The sequence below is a fragment of the Peromyscus leucopus genome, chromosome 4 (assembly GCF_004664715.2).
Source record: "Peromyscus leucopus breed LL Stock chromosome 4, UCI_PerLeu_2.1, whole genome shotgun sequence".
NCBI lineage: Eukaryota > Metazoa > Chordata > Mammalia > Rodentia > Cricetidae > Peromyscus > Peromyscus leucopus.
In genome coordinates, this window is record NC_051066.1 from 49877661 (window position 1) to 49905097 (window position 27437).

At 42.4% G+C, this 27437-nt stretch overlaps 1 protein-coding gene across 2 annotated transcripts in view; it reads right to left on the minus strand.

Moving 5' to 3' along the window:
- Sp3 (Sp3 transcription factor) overlaps positions 1 to 21727 on the minus strand; it is a 46125-nt gene extending 24398 nt beyond the window's left edge. Inside the window, exons 1-4 of one of the 2 annotated variants that reach the window (XM_028885713.2) lie at positions 21639 to 21727; positions 20815 to 20981; positions 20148 to 20285; positions 11658 to 13020 (exon numbers count right to left, since the gene is read on the minus strand). In XM_028885713.2, coding sequence (XP_028741546.1) covers positions 11658 to 13020; positions 20148 to 20285; positions 20815 to 20981; positions 21639 to 21645 — 1675 coding nt within the window. In that variant the 5' untranslated portion in view covers positions 21646 to 21727. The remainder of the gene's footprint in view (positions 1 to 11657; positions 13021 to 20147; positions 20286 to 20814; positions 20982 to 21638) is intronic. The other variant, XM_028885714.2, reaches the window with a different exon arrangement.
- Positions 21728 to 27437: the final 5710 nt, after the last annotated feature.

Genomic DNA, 27437 nt, shown 5'->3' on the forward strand with positions numbered 1-27437 from the left:
GTCATGGTGTTTTATCACAGCAACAGAAAATACACCAATCCAAGCCAAAATTATCCATCTATTCCAAACTAAACTTCCCAATGCCAGATATCAGGGAAAGAGAAATCTTACTACTCAGTAAAATGTTACCCAGTAAAACATCCTGAGAGAGCATTGGAGAAGTTACAGAAAATGTACATACTTACCTGCATGTTTTACTGCTGGCAGCAGTAAACTTAAGATCCCCAATCTACTCTCCAAACTTTCCTTAACAAGCCAGGCACAGTGACACATGCCTTTAACCCCTGCATTTGAGAAGCAAAGGTAGGCGGATCTCTGTGAGTTTGAGGCCAGCCTGCTCTACAAAGTGAGTTCAAGGGCAGACAGGACTACACAGAGAGACAATGTCTCAAACGGAAACTTTCTTAAAACACCTTTAATTCTTTAACTGTGTGTGTACATCTATGTCGAGTTTACGTATACTACATGTGTGCAGATATATACAGAGACCAGGGGGTGTTGGATCCACAGCAACTGGAGTTATAGACAATTATAAGCCACATGATGTGGGTGCTGAAAACTGAACTCTACAAAATAAGCACTCCTAACCACTGAGCCATCTTACCAGCACACCTCCATTAGCTCCACTGTCAATTCTCTTCTCTTCTGACTTCAAATACTTATAACTTCTACTTCATTTGGTTACATTCTGAGCTCAGTCTCTACATTTCTACTGCAACAGTGTGGGGGGGGCAGCTGCCACCTTTTCAAGGGTTCTTATGAGACGGAGAGAGGGATAAGAAAATATTAGAAACATAGCGAGGAGGAAAAAGACAGAAACACAGGATAGCATAGGGAGGACCTGGGTCAATACTCAATGGCCATTTCCATTTATTCAAAAGGGCTTTTGATAACAATGCCAAGGGGTGGGGCAAAAGAGCTCCCCTTTGCTAGATCAAAGCACACTGCAGCTCATCTGGTGTTCATGCCTGTGGTCAAATCATTCCCTTATGCAGCCCTTCTGGGTAAAGCAAGCTCAGATTTCTGACCCTAAGTACGGTCTCACTAGGAAACCCCTGTAAGTCTCTACACCACAGTCATTTCAAGTCATCCAATACTTGTCACACCCAAATTAAGATTCTCCTTAAACTGTCAATGATCTAACCTTTCTTACACAATGGATCCATCCATCCTCTAAATACAGTTTCAGTAACTAATACTCTCACCTTCTTTCATCGCTTTATCCTACATAACTAAAATAGCCTTCTACCTTCTTTAGTATTAATTTATTCTTGTTCCAATTTATTCCTCAAGCGTTTTCCAGCATCCCTTTACTCATATTATTCTTCTTCAAAATATTGCAATCCTAAATTAAAAAATAATACATTTCTAGCTGGGCATGGTGGTGCACACCTTTAATCCCAGCAATGGAGAGGCAGAAGCAGAGAAGCAGGCAATCTGTGAGTTTGTGACCAGCCTAGTCTAAGGAGCAAGTTTCAGGACAGCCAAGGGTGTTATACAGAGAAACCTTATCGTGAAGGAAAAAAAATTCATTTCATTACATTAATTATTATAAGTCAAGCTTAGTGACGCACACCTCTAAGCCTAGCACTACAGAATGAGTTCTAGGACAGGGCTATTAAAAAAAATCCAAAAGATAAATATGAAGTTTCCTACCACTAAAATTCAATGTTCCACTCCTATCCAATTTTACTGTGAGCTGACTCAGTGAATCTATGTTCATGCTGCCTTGCCTAACCACCTGAGTTCCATCCCTGTAACCCACATGATTCCCACAAATTGTCCTGACCACCATATTCATGGCATGAAGTCCATGCACACACAGAAAATATTTCCTTTTTTAAAAAGGTGCTCTATAAGCTACTAGTCAAACAGCACACACTCGTGTCTATAGATATATACTCTGAAAGGCAAAATATGTTGCTTTCTTTCTTTGAACAGATGTTTTGCACCAGAAACCTTAATATAAGTAAGTGGAGAACAGGGAGAAATTGAGTTATTAAAGGGTCTCCTGGGCTGGGCATACCTGTTCTATCAGCATTCAGAAGGCAGAGACAAAATTTGTCATAGTTCAAGGCCAATCTGGGCTACACAATGAGGCCACCTCTTTGCACTCACTAGTAAGCATCTTGCCCTCATGCCTTTACCTAGGCCAATCTAGATTTCCTCACAGAATGAAGTTCTCCCTTCTCTGAAGGAGTTTTCCAACAACTAGAAACCTTCTTATTTATATCATCTAATTTAGTAACTTACACAACTTTATACAGTCTAGCTTTAAACTATGTAACTGGCTCAATCAGCAAACTAGACAATATGAAGGTGTACTTAGTCCCCTTACAGATCATCCACTATAAAAAAAAAAAAAAAAAAAAAAAAAAAGGAACTATTTATTTGACCAAACAACACTCTTTAAAAACAAACCTATTGCAGGGTGGTGGTGGCGCACGCCTTTAATCCCAGCACTCAGTAGGCAAAGGCAGGTGGATCTCTCTCTAAGTTTGAGGTTAGCCTGGTCTACAGTCAGGGAAACCTTGTCTTGAGAAACCAAAAAACAAAACTAAAACATAAAAACAAAAACAAACCTATCTATCGTCCTCTCATGTTTTTGAGCCCTTTCTCTGTATTTATTCAAATAAAACAACCAAAAAGTATTTATAAAAATGAGTTTTCTCATTCAGATTAAGAACCTGTAACACTACTTTATTATGAATGTCTACCTCTACCCAGAACTTATCAACTATTTTCTTCATAATACAGGAAACAAACCAGTAAGAGACTCTGGAAGCACAAGCTATCTTCAAAATTTTCACAGATCGTGAAATCCTTTCCCACTTTTAAGCCAAGTTCATAGTCATACTGCCCAAGGTATTACTAGGAATAGGATTCAGTAACCCAAGCATTACAGATTTCTACCAACGCAAGTCAAGTCTCATCTCTACTCCTAATCAGGTGAGAAGATGAGGCTGAAGAAACGGCTCAGTAGTTGAGATCATTCTGCTTTTCTTAGAGGACTGAGGTTTAGTTCCCAGCACCCACATGGTGGCTCACAACCATCTTGTCACTCCAGTTCCAGGACACCCGAGGCCCCCTTTTGACATCCACAGGCACCAAGCATGCACATGGTGCCCATACACACATACATGAAAGTAAAACACTCATACACATAAAAATATCTTTAAAAAACAAACCAACAAAAAAGAATGGAACAGCCATAGCTAGGAATATCAAGAGACATGGCATAAAAATGTTTAATTCAGAAGGTACAGCTGCCCAGAAATGTCAAGAGAACATACAGGCATGGTAATGTCTGTAGTCACCCTTCTACTAGGGAGTCTATGGACATAAAAACTGGTTACAATGTCAAATACCAGGAAGGAAGAGACTTGGCTTTATAAAGAAGACACTTTTCAAATTTTCTGATCTTTTTATTGTTGCTATTTTTTTTATTTTATAAGCTTTATTGTTTAGAAAGTGCAAATAAAAACATTACACACCAAAATTAACTAGACTCAAAGTCTATACAACTCAATGAATTTATATACAATTAGAACTGGCATTAGAAATGGAAGCTGTGAAGCTTCACATTAAGTTTTACACTTTCAATATGGAATATTTTTTATCCACTTATCCATCACCACCAAGAACAACAACAAAAAAAATCCACAAGAGCATTAGAATCTGACAATTAGCTCCAGCGCCTCTTTCATAACTCATGTTGATATTTGTATTCACTTGTTCCTCATCCCGATTATCTAGCTGCTCTTGGCTTTTTGCATGTGATACTATACCCACAGGTACACTTGTTTACATATACATGTACAACACTGGTAGGTTCCACATATGAGAAAACATGCAGTTTATTGCTGAGATTATATAACCTCACTTAAATATCCACCAACAAATGAATGGATAATAAAAATCTGGTGGATACATAAACAGAATACTACCCAATTCTAAAGAAAAATAAAAGAAAAATTGTAGAAAAATATTTTTAAACTCTCCTTTTGTAGCTTGTAAACTTGTGTTTTATGTGAGCATTGTCTATTTAAAATTTGAAATGTCAGCCAGATGTAATGGCCCATGCCTTTATTTAAACCTGGAACTCAGAAGGCAGAAGCAGGAGGATCTCTGTGAGTTCAAGGTCAGCCTGGTCTGCATAGTGAGATCCAGGACAGCCAGGCCTGTATATCGAGATCCTGCCTCAAAAAACAAAACAAAACAAAACAAAAACAAAACAAAAAAAAACTAAAAAACTACCCACCCACAAAAAAACAACCCAAACAATGAGTATGAGGTGTCCAAGACACATTGTTTTTACCTTACTAACTGCACATCTGCGGTGCTTATTTTATTTATGCTCTAATAAATAAAGCTTACTTGGAGATCAGAGGAAAAAGCCAGCCACTATATTTAATATAGAGGTCAGGCAATGAATGGTAGCACACGCCTTTAATCCTAGCATTTGGGAGGCAGAGATCCATCCAGATCTCTGTGAGTTCAAGGCCACACTGGGAACAGAGCCAAGCTGTGGTGGCACACGCCTTAAATCCCAGTGCTAGTTAACCATAGAGGTCTGGAGGTCTATAAAGACAGACAGGAAGTAATAGAGCGAGGCAGAAAGAAGTGATGTAGCTGGGCAGAGAGAGGAAGTGAGATGGCAGGGAACAGAAAGGATACAGAAGTGAGTATACAGGAAGTGGCTCTCTCTCTTGGGCTGAGGATTTCCTAGGGTAAGAACTTGTGGCTGTGGCTTGTTCTGTTCCTCTGATCTCTTGGCTTTCACCCCAATATCTGGCTCCAGGTTTTTTATTAAGATCGTTTAGCAATTCATCTTACACACAGCAGACTCTAAGAGCCAGACTAACAAAGTGAGAACAGAGGAAACATAAACTACTTGTTTCACATTCTAATTTCTAATTTTTTCAAGTGACCATTTCACATCCTCCTTCTCAAACTCGTGACATCTGCCTGCCTTCCTACCCAACTGGTTTCTATTATAAAACAAGAACACATTGTTTGTCATATTGTTTCTCGTCAACTTATCTGTAAGATCTCTATCCATAATCTTCCCAGGCACAACATGGCTATCTCACTACAACATCCAACCCCTGTACCTGTATCCCACATTCCATCCTGCTTGTCTACTTCAACTTCTTTGCTCCACTATGCCTTCTTTCTGCCATCTTTCTGTTTCAACTACCATCTTGTTTCAGTGATATTCCTAGGTCTGTAATTACTACCACTACTTCCTTAGTATGTAGTTAGTTAGTACTCAGGCTGTGCTAGGTTAGAATCCTTCATTTCTAAAACTGTTGGAGTTTTATTTTAAAAAAAGATTCAGGAATGGAGAGATGGCTCAGCAGTTAGCAATGGCTGCCCTTGCTGCAGACCCAGGGTCAGTTCCCAGCACCCACATGGTACCTCACAACTGACTGTAAACGCAGTTCTTCTGGCCTCTACAGGAACCTGGCCCACACTTGGTGCACAGGCAAACACGCAGACAAAACACTCATATACATACAACTTAGTAAACTTTTTTCATAATCATGATCTTTGTATTGAAATTACAACAGAATTTCCAACCAGACCCAAAATGTTTCATCTCATCATACCTATATTTATTAAAGACATTCAACATTTCATTTCTAGTCCAGCCTGAACAGCAGATTCTGATATCCAACTAACAGTTTACTGAAGTCATTCACTTGAACATCAAAATAAAATTCCAATTTAACCAAAGTTCCAACAGTTATGGATTTCCTCTCACCCCACTCTTCCTCAGCTCCCTTCTCTCTCTCAGTCCCTCTCCTCTTTCCTCATGCTTACTCTACAACAAAAGTCAGTTCCTAAAAGAGGAGAGGCAATGAAAGGACCTTAGAAACATCAGGAAGTTTAGTCAAATTCACTGCTTTAAAAAGCCTGGAATAGAGGCTAGAGAGATGGCTCAGCGGTTAAGAGTACTGGCTGCTCTTCTCGAGGACCTGGGTTCAATTCCCAGCACCCACATGGCAGCTCACAACTGTCTGTAACTCCAGTTCCAGATTATCTGGCACCTTCACAGACATACATGCAGGCAAAACATCAATGCACATGAAATAAATCATAAGGGAAAAAAAGGCGCCAGATGGTGGTGCACACCTTTAATCCCAGCACGCAGGGGGCAAAGGTAGGTGGATCTCTGTGAGTTCCAGCCAGCCTGGGCTACGGAGTGAGTTCCAGGAAAGGAACCAAAGCTACACAGAGAAACCTTGTCTTGAAAAACAAACAAACAAACAAACAAGGCTGGAATAAAGGCCTTTTTTTGTTGTTAAAAGAATGCTTTTTTTTTAAAGGACACATTATAGAGTACTGGTTTGGGGGGTTTTCTCCAGTAGTTTGGAAAACTGATATCTAGCAAAACTAAAATATGTCAAACAAGGACATACTTTCAAGCATTTTCATCTAGGCATCTATGCCTATGTACAGATAAAAAACATTTTATTCTGAAGATACCTTTTTCTCCCTCCCCCTTTTGAATGCTGTGGATCAGGGCTATATTTACATACCACTAAACCCTGCTTTCATTTCCCCATCTTGTCAATTAAAAAGACTACACAAAGTTTCATAATAACCGAATACTCACTGGGGCTTGGGAAATGGCTCAGCCAGTAAAAGGTCTGCAGCACAAGTGTTTAGCCCTGAGTTCAGATCCCCCATGTAAAAAAGAGAAAAAAGGGGGTAACAACAGGAAGGTCCCTGGAGCTTGCTGACCACCCAGTCTAACCAATCAATGGGCACCAGATCCACAGAAAGACTGTCTCAAAAGAAAAATGGGCAAGGTGAGTTTTGTCATAACATCAACCTCTACATCTACACCTACAACATAATCAACTATACACACAAAGAAAAGCCTTACCTTCCCAAAATGAAAGTGTCCTTTATTACTAGTGCTGGAGTACCCATCAAAACACAAATCACTGCCCTAAAAACCCTACCTTGAATTTAAGCCAGTATTTCTATTTGGTAACATCTGAAGGCAACTTCCTGGAAGTACTTAATGTATGCCAACCTAGTTTCATAATCAACATGAATTCAAAGTATGTGTCCTGCATGGTGGATGTCTGCAGCCCAGCACCTGAGAGGCTGAGGAAGAAAGATTGATGCAAGTTTGGAGTCTATCTACCTTAGAGTGAGATTTGTCTCAAGACAAAATCATACAATTTCCAGTAATGCTTTCCTAACATTTTTAGCACTGTACAACACTAACCTTATAAAAATCTTCAAAAACAAATTTCAAAAAAAAAATTTCTAAATGTTTTTAGAACATTTCAGAATTTTCAAATGTTTCAGCTTGCATCTTCAAATGTCTCACAAGTAACTCTCACACATAGAGGGATTAAATCCAAAACCTGTTGTGTGCTAAGCGCTGAGCCACACCCCTAGCCCAAGACTCTATGTAACATCTTTAAATATGACTCAGTTCACAAAAATATTTTATTCATATTAGGATATCCATGATATCCTCTCTCTCTCTCTCTCCCTCTCTCTCTCTCTCAAACACATACATATACACACACAGAGGAAAAGAGAAATGAATACATAAAACTTAAAAATAAATCTTAAGAGTACCTGCCTAAGCAATGTGTCAGGTTCCCAGGCTTAATCCCCAGCATCAAGTAAATAAACAGCTAAACAAACAAACGCATCACATTAACACAAATGAACATTTTATGAAAAGCTACTTGCCAAACAAAAGTCTTTTAAAAAGAAAACAAGGCAGACATGGTGGTGCATGTCTGTAATGCCACCACTTAAGAGGTAGAGGCAGAAGGATCAATGCTGTAAAGTAAAGCCCTGCCTGTTCTACACAGCAAGATCCATTAACAGCCAGGACTACAGAACACATAGAAAGAAAGCATGTTTTATATTTTTACAAATCCTTGAATGCTCGAGGAATAACTCAAGAGCCTTTCAGCTAACTATAGGCATTCTTTGATACTACTCCAAACTTGACAAGCAGCAGTCTCTTCCTTTTTTTTGGTTTTGCGAGACAGTTTCTCTGTGTGGCGCTGGCTATCCTGTAACTCACTCTGTAGACCAGGCTGACCTCAAACTCAGATCTGTCTGCCTCTGCTTCCCCAGTGCCGGGCTTAAAGGCGTTCACAACCACCAGTCTCTTAAAGGTCAGTTCTAATGTAGAATCTTACCCCCATTGGTAAACTTTCCATGCTCTGTTGATCTATCTTACAGTTTAAATGGTTTGTAACACTGTAAACTGCTTATTTAAAAACCACTGGTTCACTCAGCTTTCCTAGAGACTTCCAAGTGTCAAACACCCAATTATATTTTTAAAAATCTTTATCATTACCACCCATAGCATCAGGAAAAATATAAACTTACACAGTAAATCTAAGCTATAGAAAAAAATTCCAATTTCTCCTAGAAATCCTCCATTTTACCACTGACAAGAAATATGTACCTGTCAAATGTGACAAGCTCACTTCTATTCTTGCAAAAAGGTATCAATCACTTCACATATGAAGTCTCAAAAACTAGTTTTGAGGATGAAGAAATGGCTCAGTGGTTAAGAGCACTGGCTGTTTTTCCAGAGGATCCAAGTTCAATTCCAGCATTCACCTAGTGGCTTACAACCATCTGTAACTTTAGTTCCAGGGAATCCAATATCCCTTTCTGGCCTCTGTAGGCACCAGACATGCACATCAGTTTTAGGAAAAACACCTAAACACATTGAGTTATCATTTCACCCAACTAAGATGTTAAAATAAAAAAAAGTGGTCAATAGTAAATACTGATGGAAATGCAAAGAAACTGGAACCCTCATGCATAAAACAAAACAATATGCTTGTTCCCTCTCTCTCTCTCTCTCTCTCTCTCTCTCTCTCTCTCTCTCTCACACACACACACACACACACACACACACACATTCATATAACAGCATGATTCATAGTAACCAAAGAAAGCAGAAACACAATGTCTACCAATAGACAAGTTTTAATATATCCCTCCATAAAATATTATTTAGTTATAAAATGAAATAAGGTACTGATAAATCTACAACACAGATGAACCTTGAAAATACTGTTACATGAAAGAAAGGCACAATAGGTCACTAATATGAAATGAAAAGCAAATTAGAAGAGATAGAAAGTAGGTAAGGTAAGTACAAGAAGTAGCTGACAGAGACAAGGTATGGATTGTTCGGGGTGATGAAAATGCTCTAAAAATAGGCAGATTATAGTTGCAAACTGTAACTGAAAACTACCAAATTGTATGCTTTACAAGACAAATTTTGCGGATTGTACTTCAATAAAGCTATTATTCTTAAGCACTTGAGATGATTTCTAAGCACCTAAGTTTGATCTCAGTTCCCACAAGTAGAAAGAGCATCACCTCCTTCCGAACCAATGTGCACAATGGCATACACATAAATGACCTGCATTCACACACATAGAGCAATTTCTTTTAAAAGCTACTACTTTTTAAAGTTATACAACATGTAAAAGTCAAAATTTTGTAAACATTTTTACTGGCTTATCAAGTAGATTTTCAGTGAAACTAATTTTACTTTAACTTGAAGTATATAATCATGAAGAATACAAATACTTGTACAGTTTAAAGGATTTTTTCTTTTTTTAATGTATATGCCCATGTCTGTCTGTGTTGTGTGTGTGTGTGTATGTGTGTGTGTGTTTGTGTACACACATAGGAGTATGCAGGTGCTTGCAGAGGCCAGGTTTAAGAACTGGAGTTACAGGTGTTTGTCTGCCACCCAAACATTAGCTGGGTTAGAACTAGTCCTCATATTGAGCTGCAAATGCTTTTAACCACTGAGTCATCTCTCCAACCTTGAGTTTAAAATCTGATCAGTCAGTGTGAACACAGTAAAAAAGGCAAATAATATCTTCGTATCATTAGAAAAAGGATTTCTGAAAGGATCCTCAGGCTCCCTAGAGGCTACAGATCAAACTTTGAAAAACTATTCTAAGTTGGGTGGTGGTGCACACCTTTAGACCCACTGAGGAGGCAGAGGCAGGCAGATCTCTGAGGTCAAGGCCAGCCTGGTCTACAGTAGGAGTTCCAGGACAGCCAGGGCTACACAGAGAAACCCTGTCTTGAAAAACCAAAAAGAAAAAAGAAAAAGACAATTCTAATCAGTTTCAGAAACCCAGATATAATAAAGAACTTCCAGATACAAATGTGAGACTCAAGCACAACCCCACTTTCTGGGCATATATCTCAAATTTCTAAGAACAGGAAGAAGAGAAAATGGGGGGAAAGGAATCATTCAAAGTGATGATGGAAGCAGGGCAGTGTTTAATCCCCAGCACTTGGGAAGCAGAGGCAGGCAGGTCTTTTTTGAGTTTCAGGCCACCTGGTCTACAGAGCTAGTTCTAGAACAGGCAGGCTACACAGAGAAACCATCCCGAAAAACAAAACAAACGAACAGTAAAAACTGATGTTAAAAAAAGAAAAAGAAGTGACGATGGAAATCGATTCAATTCTGTAACCCAATTTAGGACTTAGAATCAGAAAAACTGGAAAGGGTTTTTTTTGTTTTTGCTGTTTTCAAGACAGGGCTTTCCTGTCCTGTGTAGCCCTGGCTGGCCTTAAACTCAGAGATCCGCCTGTCTCTGCCTCCTGAGTGCTGGGATTAAATGCATGCGCCAACCCCCTCCCCCCCCAGCCAGACTGGAAAGTTTTAACAGTATGATCTCCTCAGAAATCTAAATGTGAAGTAGAAGAATTAAAATTGTACAAGTCAGGAATTAGTGTAAAATGAAAATATTCAATGTTATCTAGACAAATAATAACATTAATATGGTAACAATGATGCTACATTTTAAGCTTCATTATTTAATCATGCTTGCAAAACATTCAATGAGTAGACTTAAACATCTACAATATATACTTATCAACAGTTATTTCTAACTCAGCCAAATTTAACGTCCACTATCACAAAAATCAGAATGTTAGGTCTGGCCAGTATCTACTTAGTGTCCTAGTTTAACATGCCCACTTTATATAATGAAGAAATTCAATCTGCCAGAGAGAAATAGCCAGAATCACCTATCTAGTGGCTGAGAGAGTTAAGTACTCTTAACTTCCAGCACCATATTTTGTTATGCCAAGCTAATATTTCACCCAAATACCACATATGCAATGTCTAACCCAGCCAGGCATGGTAGCACACATCTTGAATCACAGCACTGGGAAGACAGGAGGCAGATCTCTCTGAGTTCAAAGCCAGCTTGGTCTACATAGCAAGTTCTAGGCCAGCCTTGGGCTACACTATCCTCCCCCTCCCTGCCCCGCCCCAAAAAAAGAAGCCAAACTCATCCCACACCAAGAACAATGAAGATACTATCATGCCCTCCCCCAATCCCCAAAAAACTATGATGCCTGATAATACCAATGAAATGCCAAAACAAACATGTACCTGTTGTAGGGAAAAAAGTGTTACTAGTACAATAGACAATCTTTCACTTCAAATATTACAAAGTTTCAAAAAGAACAATTTGGAAAATACTATGATGTCTCCTTACATATAAATACAAGGATGGAGCACCTTTAATGAATGCCAGATGCTGATAAACAACTAAAGCAAAACTTTCCTGTTTTTATCCTTGCACTTTTTAAGGCATATCATTAAGACTCACCTGCAGGACTGTCAGCATTCTCTCCTGGATGTAGCTGTATACCAGTAGAATCTATAGAATTTACTGTAACTGTCTGTAGATTTGGCAACTGACCAGTGCTTAGACTAACTGGAGTTGAAGTCAACGCTCCACCTGCTGCAACTTGACCAAGCGTGAGTGTCTGAACAGGCGTCAAAGTTATTTGTTGGGCAGCGGTATTCTGTATTTGCAAATTCTGCAAGTTCTGGACCCCTTGTACTTGAAATGTTTGCCAGGTTATCTGTCCAGAAGGGGTCACTGTCTGTGCCTGAATTAAAAAGGTTCCAGGATTCAGTTGCAATTGAAGGTTTTGCAAAGCCTGTTGAGATATATTTTGACCACTGGCTTGCACACCATGGATTGTCTGTGGTGTAATACCTTGCACAATCTGGGCTTGACTGGTTGGCTGCTGAGAATCTTGAAGTTGTAGATGTTGTACAACAGGCTGTGCTGTAGAAACCTGAATATTCTGAGCCTGTGTCTCTTCAGAAACAGGCGACTGGATATAATTTCCCTGAAGATCTGAAGAATGGACTTGCCCACTAGAAGTAGTCAAGCTATTTGTGTTTTGTTGTAATATACCTGTACTATCTATCGTAACAGGCAACTGTGATGAAGAGGATGTTGGCACAAATAAATCTGTATCTGTATTGGTTTCATTAACGTCAGGAGAAACCCGCTCACCAGTCCTTTCTGAATTGTCTGAACTATCCATAGCTTGTCCTGTGTTTATCAAATGTCCATCGGCATTAATGCCTGCAGTCATTGTCTGAGAACTTCCCGAGAGTCCCAAAGAATCTAGATCGACACTATTGATTGGTACAAAGGTAATATTTCCTGGCAGACCAAGAGGCACATTAGCAACTACTTGAGTTTGGCCAGGAAATGATGAACCACCAATTGCAACTCCCTGAACCTGGACTTGACCAGTCTGTGGTATGAGATTCTGGATATTAGCAGGAGGTGTTCCAGAGGCAAGTAAGGTTTGATTAGAGCCAGGAATGATCTGAATTTGACTGCTTTCTTGATTTATACCCCCATTATCTGAGGAGCCTGTGAAGCCAATCTGAACCTGCTGGGCATCTGTTGACTGAATCTGTGGTATTACTTGATACTGAACATTGGACACTGTACCATTTGATGAATCTGATCCTGGTGCAACTGAAAATATCTGTTGATTCTGCAAATTCTGAAGGGGAAGGACATACTGCCCACTTGAAGTAGCAGCACCTGGGATCTGCACTAGGTTGCCAGCTTCATCTTTTATAGCTGCAGGAGTGGCTGACAAAACCTCCCATCGGTTTGGTGCTCCTCCTCCTAACTGTGCAGAAGCCAAATCACCTGTCTGGACGAAGAAAACAAAAATGTTGTGATGCACGATAGCTTAACTCGATTACCAAAAAACCTCACCTAGTACAAACCATACTATGTAAAAATGAAAACCATCTTAATAAAACAAGAGCTCAAATACAGAAGCAATGCTATACATACCATAGTAATTTTCACTTTGAGCTGTAAGTTACCATAGTACATCCTATTTAAATGGGGGAAGTATCTTAATCAGAACATTCTAGATTATTTTACAACCACATTTTTTTAGGTGGAGGTGGGCAAGGTCTCACTATGTTGACCAGACTTGTCTTGGAACTCATATATCCATGTGATTTTTTTCAGTCTCAAACAAAGCATCTGAGTAAGGGGGGGGGATATGATGATATATATAAATATTTAAATATATATAGCCGAGCAACACAAATTGATCTTTTAATCACTGATCTATTATCTTTAAACTGTACAAAACAGGGATGTAAGCAAGATTATGAACAGGACAGAGTTCAAAAAGTATTCAACCCACTAAAAATAATTAAATAAGCCAGGTAATGGTGACGCACACCTTTAATCCTGGCATTCAGGAGGAAGAGGCAAGTAGATCTCTGCATTCAAGGCCAGCCTGATCTACAGATAAGAGTTTCAGGACACTCAGGAGGCTGAAGCAGATGACTGCCTCAAGTTTAAGACCAGCTTGGGCACTGGACGGTAGGAGCACACACCTTCAATCCCAGCACTTGGGAGGTAGAGGCAGGAAAACCCCGAGTTCGAGGCACCTGGTCTACAAAGTGAGTTCCAGCACAACCAGGGCTGTTACACAGAGAAACCGTGACTTGGGGGTGGCAGGGAGAGCCACCTTGGGGCTATTGAAGCAAGCCGGGGCTATACAGCAAGATTTTTAAAAGAAAAACAAGCAAACAAAAAAACAAAAACTGACATCAAGTACCATTGAGGAGAGGAACAGATACACACAAGCAGCACGGTGTTTGTTACCAAGCTATCTGAATTAGAAGAGTCAATCTGTGTATTACTGCTATGTCACAAATCTAAAAAAAGCTACAATTTTGTGATGTATAAATCACCAAACTACATATACAAATATAAATATGTACATACATCGATGTGCGTGTGTGTTAGTAACTACTGGAGAGTACAGGGGAGATGAAACCTTACAAAACACACACACACACACACACACACACACACACACACACGTAGCAGCTGGGCAATGTTAAGGCTCCTACCTATGTTCCCAGCACAGGGGAAGTGGAGATGGAGGGTCATCTGGGATCCAAGGCCAGACTAAGCTATGAGTAAAGCCTCGTCTCAAACAAACAAAAACAACACTTAATGAGGAAAATTGTCCTGCGACTACACAGCAGAAGTCAAGTCTGCAAAGTTTTACTACTAGCTAAATGCTGGAGAATAAAGAATGTGGCCGTGCCTATTACTCTAAAATTGCCATAGAATATGAAGCATGTATGTTTTACATTCTATAACAGCAAAGAATCATCCCCATGGTTTACAGATTCAACAACATTTAAAAAATGCCAATGTATGCAAGCAATGCAAAAAATCCTACAGGACAAGGTCAAAAGATAGATTTTTTTTTTTTTTAAGGGAAAAAGATAGCAATATCTGACATTTGGGCTTTTCTTTTATGTGCCAGGTTCCTAGTTACACACTCTTAAAGCAATCCTGTGGTACTGTTATTAACATCTCTACTTCACAGATAAGAAATATGAGAGACAAGTCATATAGTTATCAAAGAGCAGAGTATTTCATACTAAGGGTAAGACCCCAAGCTCCTCTCAAACACTATTATACTTGCCCTCACTAAATGACCAGGAGTAAAGTGTACTAAGTGTACTAAGACCAGTCATAAAGACAATGGAAAAAGACCCTTTTTTAACTTACTTACCATCAAAATAAAGCCATTATTACCTCACTAATTCTAGATTTATTTGTGATTTTCAATAACTCTATGTCACTGAACTATAAAAATATATGAATATAGCTCACCCAGCAATGTCGAAGTAAATATATGACTGAGCATCAAGGAATCTTTACATGATCCAAAACAGCATATCCACTTCTTATGAAAGTACTATTTGAGAAGTCAGCCTAGTTTATAACTTACACTAACTTTCACAGAAACTTTTTTAGAACACTACTTGTTTTAACTTTTTTATAGTCACCAGTTCTCTTTGAGAATATAGTTAGACACTAAGAAATCCAATACTCAATTTTTATGTCTGAAAAGTATATTTCAAAGAATGAACTACAGTTCATCTTTGATTTAATGCAAACATTTGAGCATATTTGTGAGGATATGTACAAACAAAACAATAAAATTTTTGTCCACAAATGGTCAACTCTATTGAAGCGAACATAGATACACATGCTAGTATAATGTAAAAAGTGGAATATACTAGCCACATAATCAAAACACAATGTGGGAACACAGAAGATGGGGGTGGGGGGTGGGGGGGGATTGTCCACACTAAAGATAATTAAGTCATTAAAACATAAAATTTCACTTTGGTCAGTTAGAGGCATTAATGAAAGTATAGTGACAATAAACTCCACAAGACAAAAAGAAACCTTAGCGTTCAAGAGAGGGTCCAAAAAAGGCTTATATTCACAGCCAAAGCAATGGGGAACACAACCAGACACTTCTATCAAGACTTGTAAATGGCTTTGTAGATCCTGCTAAAGTGTTTGGACTTTCTCCTATAGATAGTAAATAAGAACTAGAAAGGGGTTATAAGCAAGTGATTGGTGCAATCACATCTGTATTTTATAGAGATTAACTAAAGGCCCAGTGAAGGAGACTGAAATAAATGCAGAAGAAAATAAAGGTGAAGAAACTGGATCCACTATAAATCTCCAGGCCTGAACTAAATCACTTAAAACTAGTCCTCAATGTTTGTATCAGGATCAGGCACTGAAGTCACTTTTGGTTCAATTTTGATTTGGAACTGAAATTATAACCATAAATAATCTTTCCTAACATTACAAAACACTGTTTTATTTCTGTTTTTAGACATTTTAAGAAAAGTGAAATTTCTTTAGCTTTCTAGTCAACAAGCTCCTTGAAAATAAACACAGCTCCTCAAGTATCAAGTCTGCAGAGCTAAGTAAACTACCATACCAACTTCCCACAATATCCGCAGTTAAATGAAGGGAGAGACTCTGCACGTCTAACATCAAATGATATATTAAAACTTTTGTGAATAATCCTAAAGTAAAAAGCATTTTTAAGAAGAAAAAAGTATTTAAGGCTAGGTACCATAACACTTGGCAGGAGAATCTCAAGTTTGAAGCCTACCTGGGCTATATATATATATATATATATATAAAGACTGTCTGAAAAAAAGGAAAAGGAAAACTGTGTGTGTGCGCGAGCGCACACGCGCGCATTATGTAATTCCAAGTTATCATTAATTATTAAATGATACTATGATATCAGAATTAAAAACATCCATTAGATACCTGAAACAAAGTAAGATCAATATATACTTTCTGAATAAATGTATTAGTTTCAAATCACTCGAGAAAATTACAGAAAGTATATATAGAATGAAAGAAATTATCAGTAAAACTAACTTTGAGATATTAGTGCCTAAGAAACTATACGACAATTTAAAACCCATTTATGTAATTCCACAACAAGCAAGTTCTAGATAGCTCAGAAACTAGCCTGAAGTCTTCTCTTCACACAAATTCCATCAACATACCAATGAAGAAGATCAAGTACACTAAATAGAAATGGAAAAATAATAATTAGAAAGTCATCTAATACAAAAGACACTAAGTGGAATTTCTACAGAAACAAAGGGAAGCAATACTACAACAATCCAATGAAGAGCTTGGGTTGGGTTAGGTGTCAGATAACCCTCTCTAAGTTTCTGAATAAAATTAAGTCAGAATTTTCTCAGTAACTCTAATATTCTAACTAGAAAATGAACAAAGAAAACATCATCCAATGTCAAAGCTGGCACTGTAAAAAGTGTGTGTTTCCACACCTAACAAGGTGAAAAGGACCATAACCTACAGAAGCCCTGGGTGGTTGTGGTACTCCCAAGGATGTTGCTCTAGCAATCCCGACAAGGGCATTCTCCAGTGCAACTAGTAAAAATGACAGGGTGAAGAGTGAAGGAAAAGGAAAAAACAGGATCTGTCTTCTTAGACTGTATCAGTGGAAAAGGAAAAGAAATTCCCATTGCATTTTGAAAGAACAATTGACTTCTCAGACCCCATAAATGGCTTTATAAAAGCCAGAAGGAAAGCTGTAACTGAAAATCAGAACAAATGTGAAACTCAGGTGGAGTAAAACACAACATTCTTGGGCAGATACAAGTCAAATTTCAATTACAACTCAGACTTCAATGACGACACTGTAGGGTCTTCCCCACCCCCACTTGTGGGGTGGGAGAAAAGGCAAGGCTTTGCAAACACTAGGCAAGAAGTGTCCCTAAGCTAAATCCTAGCCCTGCAGGTCTTCATGGCAAAATAGCCTTCTCCTTTATTATTATTTAATAGTATTCACCTTTTAAATGTGCCAGTATTTACCTGCAAAAATAATGAACACTAAATTTATAACTTAAACCAGTGATTTTCATAAAATTTACTTGTACAGTTTATTTCACTAAAGTACAAATGAAATATTCAAGTTCATGCGTGTAACTTGGACAAGTTAGTTAACCTATGCAGAGATCACATGTTTCCCAAAGGAAGACTGCTTTACCATCTTTGGAAGTCCATGTCACAAGACATTAGAGGTGGAACTACTGTAACTGACTTTAGCCTTTCACAAACACCCTTGGCCAGGATCCTATTTAAAACAAGTCTTAAGTGAACACTGGCTTTTCAGGTACTTTTCATCTTGAAATATCAAGCTAAGCTGGCATTAGGTTGAACACCTGCACTTGACTTTAGACACAACATTGGTTAGATATCTTGGACTAGAATCCAAATCAGAAAATGGACATTAATGGGAAAACTGGCAAAACTCAAATGAAATCTGCAGCTGCCTCAGTTAGTGATTTCACAGATCTGAAAAATGTGCCACAATAATGGAAGCACTGGGGAAAGCTGGGTGAAGGGTTTAAGTTAACTCGGATTTGATATTTCCAATTTTGTTACAAACTTAAAAATATTTCACAACTTTTTAACACAACTTTCAAGACACTACAGTACTCCAGTGATCTCCAGTAATTTGAGAGTATTTAAGATATAATTATCTCAGTATAGTTTTAAATGTTGAAAATATCCCAATGAATTCACTTTAATTAGTTTATTTTCTGAAATGTTCCGAAAAAATTCTGAATCACTTTTAAACTGGAAATTAACTTTGGTTTTCCATTAATGTTTAGACAAAAAACACACAGACAGCTCATGTTTTTCACCTTATTCAACTTTCAGCTCAGTTTATTTCAACTTTGCTCAAAGTGAGAAATTGGAAAGAACTCTGAGATTTATCAAATACCAAACACCCATGCACCAAAGAAATGCCAAGTTTGGGGGTCCTCTAGCCAAACTGCATTTTCATATTCTAACTGTTAATGAGCTCAGATTGTTCATGTCATCTGACAGGAAGTGTGTTCCTGGCAATGATCTGAGAGGTCAGAGAATCTTAAAGAAGCATGGAAGCATCACACACACATTGATGGAGTCAGTATACTAATCCTGAATGAGACTAAAGTATGTTTTTAATCCCTAACCTTGTCACCATACCCCTCCCCCACCTGTGAGGGCATTTCTAAACTTTGGTAGAGTTACAAGAGAAATCTTGCTGTAGTTAAAATATTAAAGTTTGTTTTTCAATTTTACTTCTGCAGTAGCTTACTAAAGTAACTAATAAATTTATTCTGGCATTTTGGGACTGGGGGAATATAACTTATTTTAAAAGTTTACTAATCCACCTATATTTAAAAACAATTTCTGACACAGCTTTTTATATTTTAATCTGCTTTAAAAAACACAAGACATTAAAAATTTAAGAAATTATATATTTACTAATAATATAGTCTAACAATTAACTGAATGCCTAATCATACTTCCTATGAAACAGCAAACTTTCTAAGTAACAATTCAAACTGCCACTACATAAATCGATTCCTATAACCCACTTCTAAATAGTCTTGAGAAGTGTTCAAACTACCTTAATAGGTGAACACATTTTTTTACAGTAGGCTAAAAGAGCAGCAATGTGAGATCCACACAAATGTAAAGTTCACATTGACTACAGCACTAATTTTATACTGAGTCTTCACATAAGACTTCCAGCTCCTCTCCATACCCTAGGCATTCTAAAATTTCCAAAAGACTCCCAATACATCCTTATCAGACTAGTCATAAAATTAAATTTTTCCAAATTCAACTCTAAGTATGGCGTGCACTAACATGCATACAAACAAAACGACTTTCATCTACTTTTTGTCCTAAGACCTATATTCTAGCCAATTTCAAAGGCTGAAATATTACTATCTAACTTCTAACTTTCCACTGCCTCCAACTGTTTTACTTAACCCTACTCAGGAAAACTAGTGCTAAGTTATAGCAGTCTGAAAAAGCCAACAATTGTGAATGGGCAGGTTATAAAAAAAAAAAAAAAAAAAAAAAACTGTAATAAAAGAACTTCGTATAAAAGAACAAGCTCTCCAAATGATCTATGGCCTACATTAACCAAGATCTGGGAACTCCAGCAAAACAGCCCAAGACTCAAAAACTCCACCAATGAGAGCCACGGCCTCTCTCTGTAGGCGATACTATCATCGATGGCCGACGGGCTGTGCCTGCAAATGTAGCGCTGGCCCCGAATGAGTGGAAGCCCTGATCCGAATTACTCCAACATCCATTTTGGAGTCCTGTGCCCACCCCCCACCTCCTCCCTCTCCAGACTTCATTTTGTGAAGAATTTTCGCGCGCGAGGCCTCCGTGACCATCCCCGGAGAGCGCGGGCCGGCCTGGACTCCCAGCCGGGAAGCGAGCGGGCCGGACAGCCCGCGCGTGGCGGCCGCGCGGCGGCGGGAGGCCTTTGGGCGGGGCGGACCGGCGATCGGGCAGGCGGGCACGCCGCAGGCCCGGGATGGCGGGCGCGGGGCCTCGGCGGGGGCGGGCCGCGCGCGCGGGACTTACCGCTCCGGCGGCGGCGGCGGCGGCGGCGGGGGCCCCGGCGGCGGCGGCGGCCGCCTCCTCGTCGTCGTCGCCCGGCGATGGCGGCCCTATCTTGCTGCAGGTAGCGGCCAGCAGAGCGAGCGGTGACGGCTGAGTGTCCTACCCGCGATGGGCGGGTTCAGAGAGGGAGACAGGGAGGGGGTGGCGGTTAGGGCCGGGCCCGCTCGCACAGGAAGTGCGGCTCGTTCCGCGCCTCGCCGCGCCGCGCCGGGCCCGCGCTCTCCTCCTCCTCCTCCTCCTCCTTCGGGTCGACGGCGCCTCTCCCCCCCCCCACCCCAGCCCTGCGCTCGACCACGCTCGGCGGCCCGCGGCGGACGGCTGCGCGCCCCGCGGGCCTCCCCTCCGCCCGGATCCCCACCCGGGAAGGGCGCGCACACTTGCACACTTACACACGCACACACACACAAAAAAAAAAAGGCGGCGGGCGGGCGAGCGGGCAGGCGGGCGGGCGGGGCGCGCGGGCGGGGTCGGAGCGTTGGCGCCTCGGGCGGGCAGCTCCCGGGGCGGGGGAGGGGCGGGCGGGCGCGCGCGGGAGGGAGGGAGGGAGGGAGGGAAGGAGGGAGGGAGGGCGAGCGAGGGAGGAGAAATCGGCGCGCGGGGAGCCGGGCCGCGCTCAGCCGCTGCTCACCTGGGCCGCCGCTGCGCCGTTTCCCTGCTGCTGCTGCTGCTGCTGTTGCTGCTGTTGCTGCTGCTGCTGCTGCTGCTGCTGCAGATACTCCCCGCCGCCGCCGCCGCCGCCGCCGCTGTCCACGTCCAAGGCAGCCATTTCCTCTTGTTTCACGGGCTTTTCGGGAGCTGCAGGCACAGCGCGGGGGGTGGGGGGAGGTGGGGCGGGGAGGAAGGCGGGTGCGGGGAGGGAGGGGGCCCGCGGGCCGCGGCCACATTAGCGCCAGCCGGCCCCGGCCCCTTCCCCTCCCCCCCGGGCGGCGGTGGCGGCGGCGGCGACCGCGGCGGCGCGCTCGCTCGCTCCCTCCCTCCTCCCCTCCTGCTGCCCCCGCCCGCCGCGGCTGTAACCCTCCTCCTCCTCGTTCCCTCCTCCTCCTCCCCGCGCTGCCCCTGCCCCCTCTCCTCTCCTCTCTCTCTCTCCTCTCCTCCCCTTTCCCTCCGCGGCGCTCGCTCCTCTCGGCTCGCACCGTCAGTCACTCACAACACGCCCGCCCGCCCGCCAGCCTGCCCGCGCCCGCACACAGGGGGCTGCGCTCCCGGCGGACCGGGCCGCCCGCCCCGAGCCCCGGCGGCGGGCACTCGGCGCGGCTGGAGGGCTGGACGCTGGCAGGCGGCGGGCGGGGAGGAGAGGGCGGCGGCGGGGGAGGGAGGGCGGCTTTCTGCCTCCACAGACACTCGCTCGCACACTCGGGGCCGGGAGCCGGCGGTGGCGGGGGCCCCCGGGCTGGCTGTGGGCGGCAGCGGCGGAGGCAGCGAGGGGGTTGCTCTCTCTCGGCTTTTACGTACCGGTCATAGTGTGTTTAGGACACCTCAGGCGGGGCTCCCCGCCGCCTTACACATGGTGAGAAGCGAAGGCGGCGGCGGCGGGAGAGGATGCGGGAAGCGGCGGCGGACACGGCCGGAGCGGTCCGGGGATTTTTTTTTTTTCCTATTTTGATTGACTGTGCGGGAAACACAAAAGGTGGAGCCTCCAGCCCAAAAGGGGGGAAGAGGGTGACAGCCCGCCCGGAAGTCCCGCCCCTCTTCCCGGCGCTCATTCGCCGCCGCGCTCTCCGTCCGCTGTGCTCATTGGTCCCGGCGCCCGTCCGTCGCTCGGCCGGGCGGCGGGCTTCCTGTTTGCCCCCGGGTGGAAGGGGAGAGACAATGAGCGGCCGTGGCGCTGTAGGTTCCTGAGAACGGCCCCGGCTCGCGCGTTTACCCCGCTGTGCCTGCCTCGTTCTTCGGCTGCCGCCGCCGCCAGGCCCGAGGCCCAAGCCTCTTCTCACTCGTCGGCCCTTGGAGCAGGCCTCGCCGGGCTGCCGGGGAGCTGAGCTGGGGAGGAAGTCCGTCCCCGGTGGCTCGGGCTCCGCTCGACGGTTTCCTCCATCCTGGCAGCCGCCTGAGCTGCATCTCCCCAGGGCCTGGGCTCGCTCTCGGAGCTGCCTCCTGCCGGCGCTGCCGGGAGGCCATCGCCGCTCAGCCCCCAGGCTGCTGCTGCGGCCGCTGCTGCTCCTGAGCAAACCGGACCCGCCCCATGAGCCCTGGGGGAGGGAGCTGGTATTGGGGGAGGCACCCCCTCCGAGGCTGGAGGAGGACTTTTTCACACACGTTCAATCCACAGTCGGATCCATCGCCTTCCCATCCCCCCCTTTAACCTCTGGTTTCCAACCATCTTTTATGGACCCTAGAGGCAGGCACTTCATAGCAAAAAGGTATCTCAAGTCGCTTCACAAGGGAAAAGAGTTTTCATTCTGGGCAGTGATACCAAAACAAACTTAGCTATATTTTACTTAATGAAGCACAGTCAGCTTTTAAAATTACTTTGCTGGACACACATAGTCCCTGCTTCTAAATCCTCCTGAAAAAGCAAGTCAACAATTGCCTACATTTGTTAAAATAGTAAATCTCCCCTGAAGTACCCTCCCCCTTGGGAGCGTTTAGGTGCACTTTTTCACTTAGTGATTTAGGTTACCCCTCCTTCCTTTGACATCCTTAATGCCTTTAGATACATTTGCTAAAAGGTTAAATTCAAGAAACACTGTCCACAATACTTCTTTTACTAGAAATCTGACTCAAGCAAGAATCTATGTTCCAATTATTGTAGTTATTATATTTTGTATAATGTTGTGAAGTCGAAACATTTAAACTAATTTTATGTGCACTAACTTGAAAGAATCTTATTTGGGAAAAAAAAAAACAAAAAAAAAAAAAAAAAAAACAACGCATCTCGGTTCCAGAAGACATATTTGTTATCTATGCTCATAGAATAGGAAACCTGTGCTTATTGTACAAAAGATTACCAAAGACTTGTCCTTAAAGCACACATGCGCAGGCATGCAAAAACGAATTTGAAATTCTAAGTCCAAGAACAGGGTTCATTTCTTTTAACAGTAGTTTCCTGTATTCCTATATTTCACTAGAAATACTTTTGTATAAACACCTAGTTTTTTTAAAGAAAATTTGTCAGGATGATCTGATTGGGGGGGGATAGAAAAAGGGATGGATGAATGAGCAAGATAGGTGACACCCAAGTAGAGTTCAAGAGGGTCTCACAGAATTACCACTTTGTCCCTATCTGGATAGCTCTAAAAAGAGCATTTCAGACATTTTCTGGTATTTTTAATGTTGACAATGACACATATTCTCTATTGTGTTATGAATGAACAATCTTTAGATCACAAGAAAGATAACCCAAGCTAGCTATTTTAATGCACAGCTCTTAAAGAATGCATATTGGCAAAAGCATCACTACGGTGAGATTCAGCAAACTTCTCCAACCACATACAGTTACTGTTATAGACTTATCTTTGTGTGTGTGTGTGGGGGGGAGTTCGAGACAAGGTTTATCTGTATAGCCCTGGCTGTCCTGGAACTCACTCTGTAGACCAGGCTGGCCACGAACTCAGAGATCCAGCCTGCTTCTGCTTCCCAAGTGCTGGGATTAAAGGTGTGCACCACCAACACCCCACTATTATAGACTATGGTCTCTTGAAAGAATACTTTTTTTTTCTTAACTAGTGTAAACATACTCAAACCATATGCAAAACATGATGGCTATATTTATATAATACATGTAGTGACTAATATAATTCACAATGGAGTAATATGTTTTGGTATAGTCATTAAATGAAATTTTAAAAGTATAAATATCAATAAATCTCAAAACAGTAGTAAGATCTCTTTTCCCATCCTCATGCCTTGGCCCAGTTTCTTGTCATGTTTTCTCTCAAGATTTTCATGAGCTATTCCTGGCCAAGAAACAAAACCAGATCACCCTATTCCTCAGTAGACTAGGACAAAAATCGGTAATAACATCAGCTACAACTCCAAGAAAAGACAAGGAAACCAAGCTGGGACTATAAGGTACCTCACTGAACAGCTTGAACATTTCTATGGATTCGTGGTCAGCAATTAGTCTTACCATATCTAGCTGAAAATGTCCGTATTGTCTGGACAGTTGGGCATGTTTAACCAGCTCTGGTTTTTCTTTCTTTCTTTCTTTTTTTTTTTTATCTACACCAATGAGTTGGTTCAGAATATGTAGAACTTTGAACTGTTTTAGAAACAGTGAACAAAAGCCAGTCGGTGGTGGCACATGCCTTTAATCCCAGCACTCAGGAGGCAGAGCCAGGTGAATCTCTGTGAGTTCCAGGAAAGGCGCAAAGCTACACAGAGAAAACCTGTCTCGAAAACAGTGAACAAAAAGCTAGTTACAGAAGGATATGTTTTAAAACATACCAAGTTGTGACTATACATGGATATAAATAATACCATAATGGTTGGTTTTAATTGTCATGTTGACACAGTCTAGAATCACCTGAGAAGAGAGTCTGAATGAGGGATTGTCTAGATCAGCTCGGCCTGTGTCTGTATGGGGCTGTCTTCATTAAGTTAGTTGATGTGGGAAGACAGCCCACTGTGGGTGGCACCATTCCCTAGGTCTGAGTCCCGGACTGCATAAGAGTGGAGACACTAGGCTGAGCTGTAAACATGCAAGCATTCTTTTCTCTGTCTGTGTATGTGATGTGACAGGCTGCATTCCTCCTCCCTTCACTTCCCCGCTAGAAAGGACTGCAACAGGATTCTACACTGAAAGAAACTTTTCTCCCTTAAGTTGTCTTGGTCAGGGTGTTTTATCACAGCAACAGGAAGTGACACTAATACAGACATTCACTGTGATATTCTTCAAGGGGATGATGGGTGCTAAGTTTTAAATGGTTAAAGAGGAAAATGAGGACCAGCCAGATGACTTAGCAGATCAGAAGGGCTTGTGGCCAATCCCAACCACATAAGGTTAATCACAGGAACCCACACGATGGAAGAACCCTCTCCCACAAATTGTCCCCTTACTGTGACACACGTGGTGTAGCACACAAGCCCCCCCCTCCACCAAACACCATAAATAAAAGTAAAATGTAAAGAAAATGAAATTTGAGTGGATTTCCTAGGTGCTGTGCTTATAAGTCAAGTTGTACTTGTTAGGAGGCCCAGTGTCTCACCATCATTCTTCAGACTGTGTAATCTGAAATTTGTATAATCATTTTTAACATTAAAAAAAAAATAAACCCTTTAAATGGTGTGGAGGCAGTGAAACAAGCATGGCTTGACTGACCAGTACAAGTCAGTGACTCAGTGTGACTAAGGGCTCCAGCCTTAGTCACTGGAGAACTGGACTGAAATAAGGACCATAAAGACAGTTAATACAGGCCTCAGGTGTGTGGCTACCAGAGGACACCCATGGCCCATGGGTGGAAGGATTTGGATACAGAACTAAAAGGAGAAAAGGGGCCTGTGCACAGACTCAGGAGACTTTGCCATGCTCACAGACCTGTCTGTTTGTTCCAGACATGAGCAAGTTTCTTGCCTTTAAGAAAACTCTCCGTGTAGGCCAGACTTGGTAGTACATATTCTGTAATCCCAGCACTTGGCCTGCTGAAGCAGGAGACTCTCAAATTGAAGGCTTGCTGGACTACACAGTAAAACTCTGAAAATAAGCAGTGAAGAGAGCTGGCTGGTTATCTCAGTGGCCACGTGCTTGTCTAATATGTAGAGAGCCTGTGTTCAGCCCCAATACCAGGATGTAAACCCTCCTGGGATGGGGCAGTTGTCTCCGTTCTGGTTTATCCTGACGCCGCAAGGTCTCAAGAACTTGCCTCCCTGACACCAGTTGCAACATCCAATACTGTAAACACTTCCTCCTGAGAACGCTCTCCTCCTTAAACTTCATCTGCTTTCTGGTTTTCTCTCAGATGAGTACTTCTCCATTTTAGCCGCACTGTCCAATTTAAACACACACACACACACACACACACACACACACACACACCAAAAAAAAAAAAATCTAGGGCAGTGAAATGCTTTTATCTGTTCCTTGCAGCATGCACTAACCACATGCAACCATTAGCACTTGAAATATGACCAGTGTGGCTGGGCAATTGAGTTGTTTTATTTTAATGAACGTAAACTTAAATGGCTGCCCGTGGCCAAGGGCTAACTATTGGACAGTACTGCCATGAGTCTTTGGATCCTTGCCTTTCCTCAGGAGGCTCAGCACTCCGGCAACTCCAGCCATCATCTCTCAACTCAGGCCTACTTTAGGTGTCCGCTGTCACCTGGGTTCCTGTTCCATGTCCTTAGGCTCCATAAATTCCTCTTGAATGTCTCACTTAGCCTCAAACTGCAGATGTTCCAAATTGAACTCCTAGGCTGTCTACAGACACAGCTCTGCCTCCCCTTTGGACACTCTGTCTCCAACAATGATAGCATCATTTTTTCAGAAGTCCAGGCAGGAGTCAGGTCTGACACATGTCTCCCCAGCTGCCCACTAGCAGAACCATGTGGTACTGGCAAGTTTGTCCTGCATAATCTCTCTTAATGACTTGTTTGTGAAAACCACAAAATGTATTGACCCCTGTTCTACAAGACGCTGCAAGGCCCTTACCCTCAGGAAATGTCATCCACAAAAGACACAAAATGTAAACGACACAATACGGCTTGCCTAACATTCACAGGGTCCTGCATTCAGTCTCCTGCACCACTTAAATGAATGAATGAATGAATGAATGAATGAATGAATGAATGAATGAATGAAACGAACCAAATGCATTGCCGAAAACTCTCCCATTTCTCTCAAACCATGGAGCATCAGTCGACAACTGGAAGGCACCAAAGCGTGCTCTGCCCTGGCCAGGCGTGCACGCTTTCCTGCGCTTTGTTTTCTGCCACTCTACACGTTCCTTTCCCCAGCTCCAGCTCCTTTGTGGAGCCTACGAAAGGACATCCCTCATAATCCCTCTCTATCCCACACTTAACCTCTCCTACCCCTTCCCGTCAGCATCCTTGTGTTCCGGCCACACGGACAAGACTTTAAGCTCAATGCGAGCCTTGCTGTAAAGCCGGTGCTTCCGGCCGTCAGTAATTCCCTCCTCTAACTGTCCTTTACTCCTCTAGTGTACCCTCCAGACCGCTTGCAACTCGGGACTTAGCACTGTCAGCTACAACCGAACCGTGAGCGGTTTGCTCACAAGCAGATCTTGCCTTCTGTGTTTTTGTTTTGTTTTTCTTTTCAAGACAGAGTTTCTCTGTGTAGCCATGGCTGTCCTGGAA